At 37.6% G+C, this 16,268-nt stretch overlaps 2 protein-coding genes across 2 annotated transcripts in view; both read left to right on the top strand.

Annotated features, from left to right (window-relative positions):
- The window catches only part of LOC125483977 (WD repeat-containing and planar cell polarity effector protein fritz homolog), a 44,626-nt gene extending 32,154 nt beyond the window's left edge, over nucleotides 1–12,472 (top strand). The window contains exons 2-6 of the mRNA XM_048600884.1: nucleotides 6,021–6,104; nucleotides 9,700–9,744; nucleotides 10,331–10,381; nucleotides 12,057–12,127; nucleotides 12,380–12,472. Coding sequence (XP_048456841.1) covers nucleotides 6,044–6,104; nucleotides 9,700–9,744; nucleotides 10,331–10,381; nucleotides 12,057–12,127; nucleotides 12,380–12,472 — 321 coding nt within the window. The 5' untranslated portion in view covers nucleotides 6,021–6,043. The remainder of the gene's footprint in view (nucleotides 1–6,020; nucleotides 6,105–9,699; nucleotides 9,745–10,330; nucleotides 10,382–12,056; nucleotides 12,128–12,379) is intronic.
- A 375-nt stretch (nucleotides 12,473–12,847) lies between these two features.
- ehbp1 (EH domain binding protein 1) overlaps nucleotides 12,848–16,268 on the top strand; it is a 191,815-nt gene continuing 188,394 nt past the window's right edge. The window contains exon 1 of the mRNA XM_048600883.1: nucleotides 12,848–12,961. Coding sequence (XP_048456840.1) covers nucleotides 12,848–12,961 — 114 coding nt within the window. The remainder of the gene's footprint in view (nucleotides 12,962–16,268) is intronic.

The following is a 16,268-nucleotide window of genomic DNA, read 5'->3' as shown; positions in this document are numbered from 1 at the left end:
TGGGAAGTGAACATTGCTGGCTGAACTAGCATTTATTGCCCATCCCTAATTTTCCTGGAACTGAGTGTTACAGAATGTTGCAAAGGAATGGGCAACCTGTCGCTGACAGTTTCCTTCATTTAGGGAAGGAAACTGCCATCCTTACCTGGTCTGGCCTACATGTGACTCCAGATGCTCAGCAACGTGCTTGACTCTTAACTGCCCTCTGGCAATTTGAGATAGGCGATAAATGCTGCCAGTGGTGCCCTCGTCCTGTTAATGAGTAAAAAAAATTAAAACCAAAACACCCAGAGAAGCTCGCCTCACCTCATAATCTGTTAAAGGAGTGGTTAAATGAAAAAAATCCCTGGTACTCACTTTATAATCAACAAGTAACAATTTATTTATCTAACCCTGACAGTTAACAAATTAATAGAACCACTAACAAACCGAACAATTCCCTCTCAACTACTAAATATTCCTGAATAAACCTAAAATTCTAATGGTGTGCTGTTCCAATATGTAGAAGTCCCACATAATAAAGCAAATTAATTAGAAAGATTAAAGCTTAATCTCTCAAAATTACTGCCAGGATAAATCTTCCGGAATGTTCTATGCCTTCTCCAGTCAGGAACGCCTTCCTCTGTTGGATTCTTGTATCAGGAATATTAGCTAAGAGTGCCACAGTACCTTTATTTAGATGGTACTTACTCTGAGATCTTAGAGATTTATATGAGAGCCAGTGATTTTCTCTTTCTTTAGAGCTGATTGCTGTTAAGAGGTGGTTCTCTTAATAGAAGACAGTATGCTCTCACACCGATTTTCAAATGCCCTCTTCTTTTATACCCTTTATGACCAATTAACTTCTTACAATAGGATTGGTCTGAGGTTGTCAAAACCATCAGTTTTAAACTTAATTGGGTTTTGGTATCTACGGCCTGGTTTAAATTTAATTGGCTAAATTCAAAACCCTGTTGTCCTAGTTAAAATGCTGCTTTACCTGCTAAGAGTGCAGCCTTTTGATAAAACGTTTCAATTTCAAGAACTCTCTCTGTGCATGTGCTGCTGCCTGCAGAGATTCTTTTAAAGCCTGAAAAAAACACTCCCCCCGCCCCCCCCCCCCCCCTCTCCCGCCCCCACCAACCCATCATTTTACAAACAAATTCTAATGTCCTGCCTTCCAATCCACAAGTAGTATACCAATTTCGCAACACAGGGGGCAGTTAAAAGTCAACCATATTGCTGTGAGTTTGGAATCATTTAGGCCAGACCAGGTAAGGAAGGCAAATTTCATTTCCTAAAGGACATCAATGAGGCAGATGGGTTTTTATGACCATTTTACACCATTAAACTAACTTTTAATTCCATTTTTCTTTCTGTTGAATTCAGATTTCACATTTGCCAAGGTGGGATTTGAGCCCATGTTCCAAAACGCTAGCCTTGGGTTCTGTATTACTATTCCAAGGATATTACACTATGACCCTACTTCCCCTTATTTGATAATGCATTCCTGTTGATGGCATTTTACCTTGAAATCTAAAATATAATCTCTCCCAGTAATCTGTTTCAGTAACCCGTCACCCTGTCAGTGATGCTTATTTACAACCTGCCTGAAATGATTTCTGCTTAGCTTAAACTGATTGTCCTTTGCACAGCTAACTTTTATCAATAGAAGTAGTCCTGACTGATTCACATTCTTGAGGTTTATTGTTTTAAATGTCTGTCATATCCCTAATCGTACTCCATTGTTTTTGCAGTGAGAAGATTTCTGGTTCCTAGACTCCTTCCATGTGTTTCATTCTCCAATCCTCTTTTATTATCATTTGTAGCATTTCTAACTCAGTTGTATTCCTTCTGTAATCTGGGTTTTAATACTACATACTGTACTCTAGGTAGGACTCGGTCAATGCTCCTCATGGTAGTAGGATGGCTTCCCATGATGTGCTTACTCCATTTTTTTTACTGAGCCTAACATCTCATTTTCTTTGACAGCTTCCAGACATTGGTTTGGTGTGCGAAACTGTATCACTCACAAGCTGCCTTGAATCCGTTTAGAATAAGCGTAAGAGCCTAACTCCAGCAAAATAGTGTGTTTCTAGTCTTAGGTCACTCCTGTCCTTAATCCTTAGTCTTGAATAGTTCTGGAACCTACTGGTCAATTTCAAGCCACTCTATTGAGCTAGTTATGTATTTATATTCTTCACTGCAAAAATATTTAAATAAAGTTCCATACTATTTCATTTTTTATTGATTAAAAGCCATGTGCATGTGACTATTTCATTAAGGGTGTTTTATTCTGAGATATAACAGATTTAGAAAGCGATCTTGATCAGGAGGATAGAGATTTTGCTTTTTATTCCTGTATTGGGAGAGCACTTGTATGCAGGGCTTAATTTATTGTAAGCTGTAAGCAAGTTTGCACATGACTTTCAAATGAACTGCCAAGAAAGGTAATAAGCATACTGCTGTAATAAGTTGGGTGCAGGGTTTCTTGCATGTGGTTGACAGCTTGTCAAAAAATCTGATGGGGATTCATTCTCTCTCAAGAGAACAGAGGTTGTTTCAGGTGTACAATAAACTAATTGCATTTCCCCTGAATGGATAATTGTCAGACTTCAGGACTCCTATCCAACTTTTCAGGAGTCTGAAAACATTTACAATAGTTCCATAAAAGTGTCTTGGAGTGATCTTATCTAGATTACTGTAAGGTAGCCAAATTCTTCCATATTTACACTATATTTTTGTGTACAGTTTATATATTTTTCTTTTCATTAAACACAATTATATATTCATTTTCCATTGTTCTCTATTTTCATCTTTGTTCAGTAACAAATGAATACTTCTGCTCTTTTACTGATTATTTTCATCTAACTTTTGATTGTCTATCTTAAAATTCAATAATTTGCATTATTTTGTTTGTAGTATTGGAGATTTTATATTGAGAAGGATTTGCCTGATTTCTTTCTATCAGTATTAATAAATATTGCCAAAATTATCAATTTGTTTTGTGTTTTTGAGAGCCAGTGATAGGCATAACATGATGAAAGTTAGGATGTCTTTAAGGATAGGTACCATTGGTACCATTAGTAAAATGGTTTGGTTTTATTCCTGGTGTAATTGAAGAGTTTCACGTTAGCTGTTTCTGCTCCTATTGTCTATTCATTTGGCAGCTGGATAGCACCAAGTGAGAAAATAAATGTAGATAATAGTTCTACCTAGAACATTTCTGGATTTAATTATTTCCCTCACTAAGGCTACAAAGTACACATTTTAATCTTTTACACAGCCTAAATCTTAAGTTGTAACAAAGTAATAACAATCTCGGAATACAATGGGACCTTGATCAGGCGGGCCAATGGCCCAAGGAGTGGCAGATGGAGTTTAATTTAGATAAATGTGAGGTGCTGCATTTTGGAAAGGCAAATCAGGGCAGGACTTGTACACTTAATGGTAACATCGTGGGCAGTTTTGCTAAACAAAAAGACCTTGGAGTGCAGGTTCATAGTTCCTTGAAAGTGGAGTCATAGATAGATAGGATAGTGAAGAAGGTTTTGATATCGTTGTCTGTATTAGTCAGTGCATTGACTATAGGAGTTGGGAGGTCATGTTGCAGCTGTACAGGACATTGGTTAGGCCATTTTTGAAATACTGCATGCAGGTCTGGTCTCCCTGCTATAGAATGGATGTTGTGAAACTTGAAAGGGTTCAGAGAAGATTTGCAAGGATGTTGCCAGGGTTGGAGGGTTTGAGCTATAGGGAGAGGCTGAATATGCTGGGCTATTTTCCCTGGAATATCGGAGGCTGAGGGCTAACCTAACAGAGGTTTATAAAATCATGAGGGGCATGGATAGGGTAAATAGGCAAGGTCTTTTCCTTGGATTGGGCGAGTCCAAAACTAGAGGGCATTGGTTTAAGGTGAGGGGAAGATTTTTAAAAGAGACTTAAAGGGCAGTTTTTTCACGCAGAGTGTGGTGCATAGATGAGGTGAGTTGGCAAAGGAAGTGGTGGAGGCTGTTACAATTACAACATTTAAAAGGCATCTGGATGGTTATATGAATAGCAAGGGTTTAGAGGAATATGGGCTAAATGCTGGCAAATGGACAAGATTTATATAGGATATCTGGTCCACGTGGATGAGTTGGGCCGAAGGGTCTGTTTCCACACTCTGTGTTTCTATAACTGTATGACTCTCTGTAATTTATAGTAACCCAAACTGAGGAGGTAGTTTTATTATTGTAGAAAGGTTACAATAGAAAAACTTCAAAATTTAAAACTTACAAGCAAAATTCTCATAAGGTAACCATGATCATGAAAATATTGATCTGAATGTCAGGAACTGATGCCCACTTTGAGTGTTGTGACCTTTCTCCTTGTGGAATGTCATGTGTGCATGTTATTACAGGACTTTATACTGGGGCAGGCAAATTGTCATAATTTATAACTTTGATATTGCAAATACCCTGTGTTGATTTTACAGAAAAAAAAGTGACATGATGTTTATTCCTCTCTTCAAGAGAGGATAGTCACAGTTTTGAATATTAGGCCTGATTTTCTCAGATGTTTCTCCTTGTCTGAGGAAATATTCATTTGTCCCAAAGACCTGTCAGTAATTTTTGTGTAGGCTGTGTAATATCAAAGGGTCTGGTTCTGGATTGTGGTTATAACTGGTAGAATCAGATTATTCACATCAGTCCTGCTTCAGGTCAAGCTGTCACAAAATATGGTGAGAGACAGCAGTGACATTTTCTGCAGCTATGGCTGAAGTAACATCTGTTCTTTACATACATAAGGGGAGAATGCCCTAGAACTTTCAAAAGATCATGGCAACGTAATCTGTTATGTTTCCTCTTCTCGGTTACTTCCTCATTTCATAAATACATCAAAAATCATTGCAATCAAATCTTGATAACATCTTTCCTGTCAGTCATTATTAAACTTTGAAAGTCATTGATTGTATCAAGGGGAGAAAAAGGTTTAAATGAAATTAATGAGTTCTGAAAAGTTAATTTTAGAAGATATGGGGATATTGACCTGATCTTCTTAAGTGCTCTAAAAGACTATCATCTTAGACCTCTGTTTACTGATTAAAAGAATAACTTGACATCAAAGTCTTTTTGCTTGGAAGAGAATGTCAAATTAGGACCGTAGTACAAGAATCTTTCCAGTCTGTAATTGTGAGGCAAATCCAGATGATTTGGCATTCTCCCTTTCAAAGTTTCATCACAAAGCCATCTGCAAGTGGGAAAACATGTTTACTTTCTTTGTTTATTTTTGTAGACTTTATGTAACCTTTTGTTGCCTAACCAGAGGATGTTAAGCAGATAGGCAAAAAAAGGTTCTGTGGTATTATTTTCAAAAGAGTGCCACAGTTTTCCCATTGTATTGGCTAACATTTATTATGTAGAATTACGTAGAAAATGCAGGTTAAAAACAGGTAATACAGCCCAACTGGCATTTGCTAGTATTTAGTGTATCACAGCAGTGCAACCAAGCAGCTAAAGGACTGAAAATACACCTGTTTGCTATTATGTTAGAAAACCACTTCTACCACTACACTGTGCCATGAGTGACACACAAAGTTGAGTTACAGTAAATAGCTGAAGTTACATATATTTCATTAATCTTTCCAACTTTCCCAATATTTATTAAAGCATGTCAGAATCAAACTTTAAGAACTGTTTCTTACGGGTAGCCACTACATTAATTAAAGTGTGAAATCAATAAACTTTCAGTCTTTCCCAAATGCAAAGAATTATAAAGGCAGCATATGGAATTTGAGCCATTGGTTAATGGGTTTCTCAAACAGTGCTGCCTTCTGGGGTTTCCTTGTAGACCTAGCTCATAATAGCAAGTCCTGTGGGGAGAGGAGGAATAAACTGCTGTTCCTTTTCTGCCTTTTTTAAAGCTAATATGTGTTGACACATTTCATCTTAAAATATAGTTCTTGAGGGACCATTTTACAATTCCACTTGCAGAGAAGTTTAATTTTATGCTTAATGGAGGCTAATTAATTTTCATACATTGTGTTGTTTCTTTCACAGAGCTGAGCTCCAACTGCCATCAGATGTCTGTCTGCCTGGCTGAGCTGCACCTGTGGTCTATGAAGAATGCCTTACAAGTCAAGGGTAATTGAGTCTTGCCTAGATTTTCTAACTTCTTTTGATTTAAATCGTTTTATCCCTTTCATTCTTGCATCTAGAAATACACCGAAAAATTACCATTCATACATTTTTAAGAAGCATTATGTGATAATGGTTTTTGCTTTGCTGTTAACATAATACGTTATCTATTATGTGTTCATTTAAAGTGAATTTATATTTCAGCACACTGGTAAATTTTATTTTATACTGAAATATTTCAAAAACCAAATGCAGAAAGAAATTGCACCTCTTAATGCAGTTTGTTTGTCTGTATTTTCACCAGTTTTAGAAATCTAAATGTTGATTTAGGTTTATTGAGCTGTTAGAGCATTGCACATTATGGCCAATCAACTGGCGAGTAATACTGTCTTCTTTATTACAGGTGTACTATGAGCCAAGATGTACAAACTATTTAATGGTTTTTAGGGGAGGGAGGGTAGCTGTTCAGACTGGAAGCTTGTGACCAGCAGTGTGCCGCATGATCAGTGAGGGTCCACTGTTGATCATCATTTATATAAATGATTTGGATGAAAATATAGGAGGCATGGTTAGTTAGTTTGTGGATGACACCAAAATTGGCGGTGTAGTGGACAGTGAAGAAGGTTATCTAAGATTACAATGGGATCTTGATCAATTGGGCAGGTGGGCCAAGGATTGGCAGATAGAGTTTCATTTAGATAAATGTGAGGTGTCGCATTTTGTTAAGACAGACCGGGGCAGGACTTACATAGTTAATGGTAGAGCCCTGGGGAGTGTTTTTGAAGAGAGGGACCGAGTTGTGCAGGTTCATACTTCCTTGAAAGTAGCATCACAGGTAGTCAGGGTGGTGAAGAAGGCATTTAGCACACTCTGCTTCATTAGTCAGAGCATTGGGTACAGGAGTTGGGATGTCATGTTATGGCCGTACAGGATATTGGTATGGCCATATTTAGAGTACTGCGTAAAATTCTGGTCACCTTGCTATAGTAAGGATGTTATTAAACTGGAAAGGGTGCAGGAATGATACCGAGACTGGACAGTTAGAGTTTTAAGGAGAGGCTGAATAGGCTGGAACTTTTTCCCTGGAGCGTAAGAGGCTGAGGGGTGTCCTTATAGAGGTTTATAAAATTATTAGGAATATAAATAAGGTGAATAGTCAAGGCCTTCTCCCCAGGGGAGACAAGTCCAAAACTGGGAGGCCGTAGGTTTAAGCTGAGATGGCAAAGATTTAAAAGGGACCTGTGATGCAACTTTTTCACAAACAAGATGGTGCATATATGGAACAAGCTGCCAGAGGAAGTGGTAGAGGCAAGTACAATTACAGCATTTAAAAGACATTTAGAGAGGTACATGGATAGGAAAAGGTTTAAAGAGATTTGGAGCAGATGCACGCAAATGGGACTAGCTCAGTTTAGGAAACCTGGTCAACATGGACAAGCTGAAGCTGAAGGATCTAGTTCCATGCTGTATGACTCTAGGCAATTCCATTTAAATGAAAAGCTTTACTGCGAAGCTTTGATGAACTTGTATCATTATTTTTCAGGATTTTTGATACCAGGTGGAATCTGAATTCTCATTCAACATATATAGAAACAGCAAATATTTTTCAGTTTGCCAATATACTCCCCACTTCTCTCTCTGTATTTGTATGTGGAGATCCCCCCCAAAGTCAGTGACTCTCAATAGTGTATGTTTCTGTGTTCCAACCAAACAAACATTTTTTGTGAGATCAAATAGGATCTTCTTCAGTGAGGACAGATAACCGAACCCATGTTCAGCAGCAATGATGTGTACCAGAACTCGGTGTAGCCACGTGGGCTTTCCAGTCAGAGTAACTTATGATGCGAGATGTGCCTTTAAGAAGAATTTGTCCTGTCATGTTTCTTATGAAAGCAAGGGTTTTAAGTTTGGAGATGAGCTGTCTGCTCTGAGCCCAACAATTGAGCTAACTTTGTTTTTTTTTAAAAGCAAACAAAAGAAGTATGAGTAGGTGGAGTCAGGCTCCCACAGAACCAGATTTTAGTTTAGTTTTCAGTAGTTGCTGGGGTCTTGAAACTTGAAACTTGGAACCTGTTATTCTTTTCTCTGTTACAGTTAAATGCTGGAGTTCTCTTTGCTGCGAGAATTGTGTGGGAGACAGTCTATCTTACCGAATTTGTCTTTGCCAAGGGTGTGTTTTTGGGATGTTTCTATATTGGAACAGTTAATGTTTAGTTGTTAAATAATCTATTATTCTGTTAAGTTTTCCAATAGAGTTATTTCAATTCTTCTTACTTTTGTTTGTATTTTAAGTATAGTGTAAGAATAAAGCATGTTTTGCTTCAAGCCTTGTAGATTGACCAATCAAATTGCACCCAGAGCACAATGCCTTACACTTGCCTTTAAATATAAGAAAAACTTGAGGTCTAGGCTATCTTCTTAATATATTTCAAGGGGGTTTAATCTGGTCCATAATACTTGGATAATAACTAGGTGTGGGAACAATGGTAGATTTCTTCTTTTCACTGAGAGCACTGATATCAATTGCAAAACACTTCTTCCACTTTGGTGAGATCAGTTAATTAGCACAGCCAGAAAGAAGAGAGAGGATCGTCTTGTCAATAAAGCTCACCAAGAATTTTTTTAAGCTGTCTTCCACTTCAGAAAGTTGCCACTTAGTAATGAGCAGCATAGTGGCTCAGTGGTTAGCACGGCTGACTCACAGGACCAGGGACCTGAGTGGATTCCACCCTTGGGCGACTATCTGTGTGGAGTTTGCACATTCTCCCTATGTCTGCATGAGTCTCCTTCAGGTGCTCTGGTTTCCTCCCACAGTCCGAAGACGTGCAGATTAGCTGGATTGTCCACGCTAAATTGTCGGTAACGTCCAGGGATGTGCAGGCTAGGTGGTTTAATTATGGTAAATGCAGGGTTATAGGGATAGGATGGGGGGGGGTGGATCTGGATGGGATTCTCTTTGGTGGGTCAGTATGGACTCAGTGGGCTGAATGGCCTGCTTCCACACTGTAGGGATTCATCATTTTATGATTATAGTAGTGCAAAGCATTTATTTGGTTATTGATCTAGAATTTTAGATTTTTTTTTCAGCCTTCATGGAACAGTGAAGGCAGAAAAGGAAAAGTATGAAAAGCTTTAAAAATGAGAAAATACCATGTTAAGGAACAGTTGCATCAGTCAAAATTTGTATAACTTCTCAAAATACCATTTAAAAAAACAAATGGATATAATGTTTAATTGAAGTGTACTTAGTTGTTTGAGCTGGATTGTGTCGAGGTGTCTTTATGGCGTAATATCTACACACTAGTCCCGTCGATGAACTTACTTAAGGATGTATTTAAATTATTGCAAAATTCATGTGTAGTAGATGTTCAATTTTTGGCGTGTATTGGAGTTTCTAAGAATTAACGTTAAAAATCTATCATTTCCTGTGAATTTCTCTGTTTTTGGAAGCTGATTTTAAAAGGTATGTATTATCTTTATTACATGCAAATAAAATCATTTGGGATGTTTGACCTTTATAATATCAAAATAATATTTAATTCCAGAATACTTTGGCTGGTCTTTAAATTTTATTTATTTTCATTTTCAAATTGTACAACAGATACAGATATCGGCACCTATCAATATTATGATAAGAGAGAGGCAGGTAGGTTTACACTCACATTTATGTTATTAGTAACTATGATAAAAATGTGAATCATCTTAATACAGTAAAAATTAAATTCCATATTTATGCACCAGAATTCCAGCAGAGGGCATCAAAATACAACTGATATAAATACAGAGAAGTACAGTCTTTATGTCCTTTTTTTGATAAGTGACTTAGAATATTTATTGATCCTGGAAGACTATTTGCTAGATTTAACGTCCTTCCATTTAAGAATATTAAAATGGAGGTCTCTGTTAACATCCTGTAGGAGTAAAATTCAACTTTGGTGCAAATGCAAAATGTGCAGTTGTGAATTAGTTGGTGTGTTTATCAAGCAATCAACTGATTACTGGCCAAATAATACATTCTTAAAGTTAAATTTCATTTCCTTATTGTTGATTGTGATACTGACTCTACATTGCTGGTGATAGGCAGATTCTGCTTCTGCATTTAAGGTTCATGGTAACATAATACTATAACATCTGCCTGTGTTTTTAGCTGCAAAGATTTTTTTTAGTGTTAACTTGGACTATCGTTATATGTCATTTCTTTATTTTCATTTTTGTCATTTGAATTCCTTAAGTGTCACCATCAGATTGTTGTTACCTGGAAGCAAAGCAGCATATGACGGAGGGTAAGTAATGAAGTAATGTTACAGAGTGTTATTTAAGATCTTAATTTAAGTAATGTGTTTCCAACGTTTCTGGCAATTAGGAGTCTGGTTCCTCTGCATAGTTATCATGGCTTTTCTCCAATAGGCTCAGCAACTTCTTAGAATAAAGAACAGTGCTGACAAAGATGCACTGAATGCTAGCTGTATAGTCTACCTGTTCTCCTTGGTAACAGAATATTACCTTAAATCATGGATGTCAGTTATCATACTAAATGCACAAGCCATTTCTTTGCTAAGCCCTTTTGTTCTGAATATCCTCCTGAATAAAATAAAAACCAAAGAATCTATGTGTCAATCTTAATAATCCCTTTCAAGAAGGGAAGCAAACATTTTTATACTAAAATGACTGGCAATAATAAATAAAGTTGAATAGCATTTAATAGTTTTAAGCAGCCCGTGACTGCTTTCACTTCATTCCAATTAACAAAATCTAACATATAACCATATCAAAATGACATTCCTTAATCATGATGAATGTCACTAATAACTCCAATAAGGAATTCAGCAGAAGCTGTTACCAAAAGAGTGGTGGGAATTTGTGTCTGGACCCTCAACTGTTGCCTGAAACTTACTGTTAAGAAACAAATTGGGTCTCAGTCTATTTCAGCTCGGTCCTGCCACTAGCCTCTTCAGCGTAGGCAGCATGTACCAACTGGCAGTACATTGTTACATAGGTATGAGCCAACTTCGAGGCTCTCAAGACCATGAATCACCAAATTTTAGTCTTACCTTAATTTGGATACAAAACAGACAGTTTATAAGTTTCCAATTTCCAATAAAAGTATATTGTCTGTCCACTAAAGTCTATCCTGCTCCTGGTTTGCATTACATCTGAAGCTAATTTTCCAGCCGTATAACACTTTATTAATTTCCAGATTATTTTGGCATTGGTTCATTGGCTTCCTTCTGTACAGAATGATCCTTTCAGCTCTTTGTTCCTCCGTCAGCTTTTAATTTCACCTTCTAGTTTTTTTCCCATAGCTCATGATATTTTTCCCTTCAAGTATTTATCCAGTTCACTTCAGAAAATGTCTCTAGAATCTGCTTCCAAGCTTTTAGCTAGTGGATTCCAGATCACAATTCACTGTGTTTTTTAAAAAAAGCCTCATTTTCCTGGGCTTTTTTTTTTGCTACTTAATTTAAATCTGTCCTCTGGTTACTCCCATTGGCATACTTCCACTGAGTCTCCTATTTAAGATGAAGACAAGAAGAATTTGTTTTCTGTCAGTGTTGTGAGTGTGTGGATCTCTGTTCTCCAGAGAGTGGTGGTGACAGGCCATTAAATATTTTGAAGGCAGAAGCAGATAGATCTCTGATTAACAAGGAGGCCAAAGGATTTTGGGGTAAGAAGGAAGTATTCTTGAAGGCACAATCCAAATAGCCATGATCTTGTCAAATGGCAGAGCAGGCTCAAGGGGTTGAGTAGCCTGCTCCTGCTTCTAATTTGAACGTACCAATTTTGTTTTTATTAACTGATTTCATTAGATAATTTGACTTTTTATTGTGACCTTAGATACTGGATTTCATTGTCAAGTTCAGCTTGATCACTAATGCTGCCACAATAGAATGATTCGAGTAAGTTGTGTAGTGGAGTTCTCACTATATTAAAAAATTATGATCACTTTTTCTTTGCCAGCTCGTGAATACTTGTGGACACTCAAGAATAGACGTCCAGATAAACTTCGAGACACCCTCAAGGAGTTTGAGGTACTTTCCTAGTTACAAAATTGACAGTAAACAATTTATACCCCTTTATTTATCTTTCAGCAACTTTAATTTTTGTAAAGGATCAGCCTACATGGAGATCATAACCAGCCTCTAGTGCAGTGGCATGTTCTGAAACAGTTGCATCTTTGTTTTTGAAATATACTAATCTCTTCTGATTGGAAATCAGAAACACTTTACCCATTGGTGACAGTGCATACATCTGACATAGCCATCTGTGTGCTTGTCCTTCAGGAGCTGCTGCAGTGCAGCCGTTGTGTGCTGAGCAAATGGAAGGACAAGAACTTCGGTCAGGTATATGCTTCAATGATAATCTTGGCTTGGTAATTTAAGTGAACTTTTCAGGGTCTGTCTTTTACAGTTACAAATAATGTATTATATATCATGACATGAAATATAGATGACAGTGTCTCTTATGCTTCATATCACCTAAACTATCCAGATAATTTATATATACGCTACACAGGTTAAAGGTATGCAAATTTTTTTACTGTTATAATAAATTGTATTAAACTTTAATTCTAAAACCATTCCCTGACTCTACAGGAACAATTGAAACAGATGTTTGCTTCAGAAGGTTAAATTGTTTTCAGTTTGTTGCATGGAAAAAGGTGGGTTGATAAAGAACAACCACCATGGGTTTCTAAAGGGAAACCTGTGTTTAAACTAATTTGCTGGAGTTTTTTTGAAGAGATAACAGTAATGGTCAATGAGGGTAATACTGTTGATGTGGTGTACTTGGACTTTGAGAAGGAGGTTGATACAGTGCCGTACAAACGGACTTGCGAGAAATGTTACAGTTCATCAAATAAAATAGTAAGTAGCAATATGGATACGGAGTAATGATCAAAGGGTATTTTTCAGGTTGGAGGAAAGTTTCTGGTGGAGTTCCCTAGGAATCTATATTGGCAACAAACTAAAGAGCTGTAGATGTTCATAATTAGGAACAAAATCAGGAATTGCTGGAAAAACTCAGCAGATCTGGCAGCATCTGTAAAGAGAAAGCAGAGTTAATGTTTTGGATCCGGTGACCCTTCTTCATAACTGTTCTCAAGAAAAAGACATATTTTTACCCAGAAACAAGGATGGCACAGAGATGTATTTCCAAGTCAGGATAGTGAGTGGCTTGGAAATGGTTGTGTTCCCATGTGTCCACTGTCCTTCTCCTTCTAGGTGATAGAATTTGTAGGTCTGGCAAGTGCTATCAATTGGGCCTGGTTAAGTTGCTGCTGTACATCTTGTAGACGATATATACTGTTGCCATTGTGTGTCAGTGGTCAAGCAACTGAATGTTGAAGGTGGTGGGTGAGTGCCAATCAAGTGGCTGCTTTGTCCTGGATATAATGGGTAGGGATAAAAATATCTCTAATAATCGTTCATAACTGAGAAGAATAAAACAAGTTTGGAGAGGAAAGAAGACTAAGAAATTAAATTATGTACCTGCATCTTGAACAAGTACTTAAAATTTAGTGAGATGGAGAATTTTAAAAATGTTATTTAATTGAAAATAGGAGGTTTTGGGGAAAGGATGAACAGAAATCTTGCTTATTAAAATTTAACAGTAATAGTTAAATAGCACTGCAAGTTTTAGAATAATTTCAGTGAGATTGTGTTCTTCAGTGCTGCCAGCTCCCGCTGAATTGAGGAAGGCAGGGATTCATCGATACTGGAAGTGACCAGCTCTACTCCCTTTGACATACAGTGTTGAATAGAGGGTGGATGTGGATAAGGCCATCGTGAAGGCTGAGATAGCAAATGCAATCCTAGAGCTAGTGCGTCAGAAGGCAACTGGTATGAGGTAATAGTTCTTTGTTCAGCTAGTTGTTTTGATCTGGAATGCATTGCCTGAAAGGGTGGTGGAAGCAAATTCCGTAATGACTTTAAAAAATATTTAAGGGTAAAACTTTATAGAGCTGTGGGGAAAGAGCAGGAGATTAGGCTGATTGGATGTATCTATCAAAGATCTGGCTGAGCTGTGAAGGACAGTATGGCCTCTATCTGTGCTGATTCTTTCAACAATTCTTTGACCTATAAATTTTAATCACTTTTAGTCTATTTCAATACTTAAAATTTAGGAATGAATCCCAGATATGGAACATAAAACAAAGAACTACAGACACTGGAAAAATGAAGCAATACAGAAATTTACTCTTTCTCTCCACAGATCCTGACTGACCTGCTGAGTTTCTCCGGCAATTTCTGTTTTGTCCTAGATATGGGTCACTCGGCCTTATTTTCAGATTAGAACATAAGAACTAGGAGCAGGAGTAGGCCGTCCGGCCCTTCGAGCCTGCTCCACCATTCAATAAGATCATGGCTGATCTTTTCGTGGACTCAGATCCACTTACCCGCGTTCTCACCGTATCCCTTAATTCCTTTATTGTTCAAAAAAATCTACCTTATCTTTAAAAACGTTTACTGAAGTAGCGTCAACTACTCCACTGGGCAAGGAATTCCATAGATTAACAACCCTCTGGGTGAAGAAGTTCCTTCTCAATTCAGTCCTAAATCTGCTCCCTCTAATCTTGAGGCTATGCCCTCTTGTCCTAGCTTCACCTGCCAGTGGAAACATGCTCTCTACTTCTATCTTATCGATTCCCTTCATAATTTTATATGTTTCTATAAGATCCCCCCTCAATCTTCTGAATTCCAATGAATATAATCCCAATCTACTCAGTCTCTCCTCATAAGCCAATCCCCTCGACTCCGGAATCAACCTAGTGAACCTCCTTTGCACCCCCTCCGGTGCCAGTACATCCTTTCTCAAGTAAAACAGATTGAACCTGAACTTGGCAATATGAAGTTATAAGGAGAAATTTGGCTGTAGTGGATTGGAAAATGTGTTAAAGTGTTTGTCACTGGATAGACAATGGGAAATCTCTAAAAACTTACTGTGTGTTTTTCAAAAGAAAAACATTGCTTTAAAGCAAAAATGCCCAACAGGAAAAGTGAGAGACCTATGAATAACAAGACAATTTAAAGAAGTAGATCAAAAGAAGAGGATTATAAATGTGCCAACAAAAGTTGTAAACCTGAGAATTGGAATTTTAGAATTGAACAAAGGATGATCTGGAAATTGGTAAAGATGGAGAGAATAGAATATAAATGTAAACTAGCAAGAAACATAACTGATTGTGAAAGCATGAGGGATTGAGGGTAATGTACTAACATGGACTGAGATTGGTGAAAGCACAGAGAAGGAATAAATGTATCATTCTCACAGTTGGCAGGCTGTGACCAGAGGAGTACTACAAGGATCAGTGCTTTGGGCCCAGCTGTTCCAATCTGTATCAGTGATTTGGGTTCAGGGATTAAATGTAATATTAAAATGTAATAGTTTGTGGATGACAGAAAACTGAGTGAGTTGTGAGGGAGATGCAAAGAGCCTTCAAGGGGATAAAGACTGAGTGAGTTGGCAAGAGCGTGGCAAGTAGAATATAATGTGGATAAGTGTGAGGTTATCCACTCTGGGAAGATGATCAAAGGTGCAGAGTATTTCTTCATGGTGAAAGATTGTAACGTATTGATGTTCAAATGCAAGTCAATGTCCTTTTTCATAAGTCACTGAAAACTAATTGGCAGGTGCAGCAAGGAATTCGGAAGGCAAACAATGTGTTAAGTTTATTACAAGAGGATTTGTGTACAGGAGCAAAACATTTCTGTTTCAATTGTACAGAGCACTGGTGAGACCACACTTGAGGTTACTGTGTGCAGTTCTGGCCCCCTTCTCAAAGGACGAAAACACTCAGGGATACAATGGGAGTTCACCAGGCTGATTTCTGGGATGATAGGATTGATGTAGGAGGAGTGATTTGAGAGACTGGGCTTGTATTCTGATGAGTTTAGAGAAATGAAAGGTGACCTCATAGCAAATTACAAAATTCTTAAGTTGAAAGACATGGAGAATACAGAAAGAATGTTTCCCCAGTCATTTAGGAATGACATGAGCAGGAATTTCTTTACTCGGGGTGGTGAATCTTTGGAATTCTCCATCCTAGAGGGCTGTGGAAGTTCAGTTGTTGAGTAGGTTTAAGACAGAGATTAGTAGATTTATGGTTACTAGCAACAACAAGTGATTTGGGGATAGTGTGGGAGTGTGATAATGAGATTGATGATTTAGAAT

The sequence above is a fragment of the Rhincodon typus genome, chromosome 9, assembly GCF_021869965.1.
Source record: "Rhincodon typus isolate 14 chromosome 9, sRhiTyp1.1, whole genome shotgun sequence".
Classification (NCBI taxonomy): Eukaryota; Metazoa; Chordata; class Chondrichthyes; order Orectolobiformes; family Rhincodontidae; genus Rhincodon; species Rhincodon typus.
Note: the sequence above shows the minus strand (reverse complement) of the source record. Positions and strands in the feature narration are given on the sequence as shown.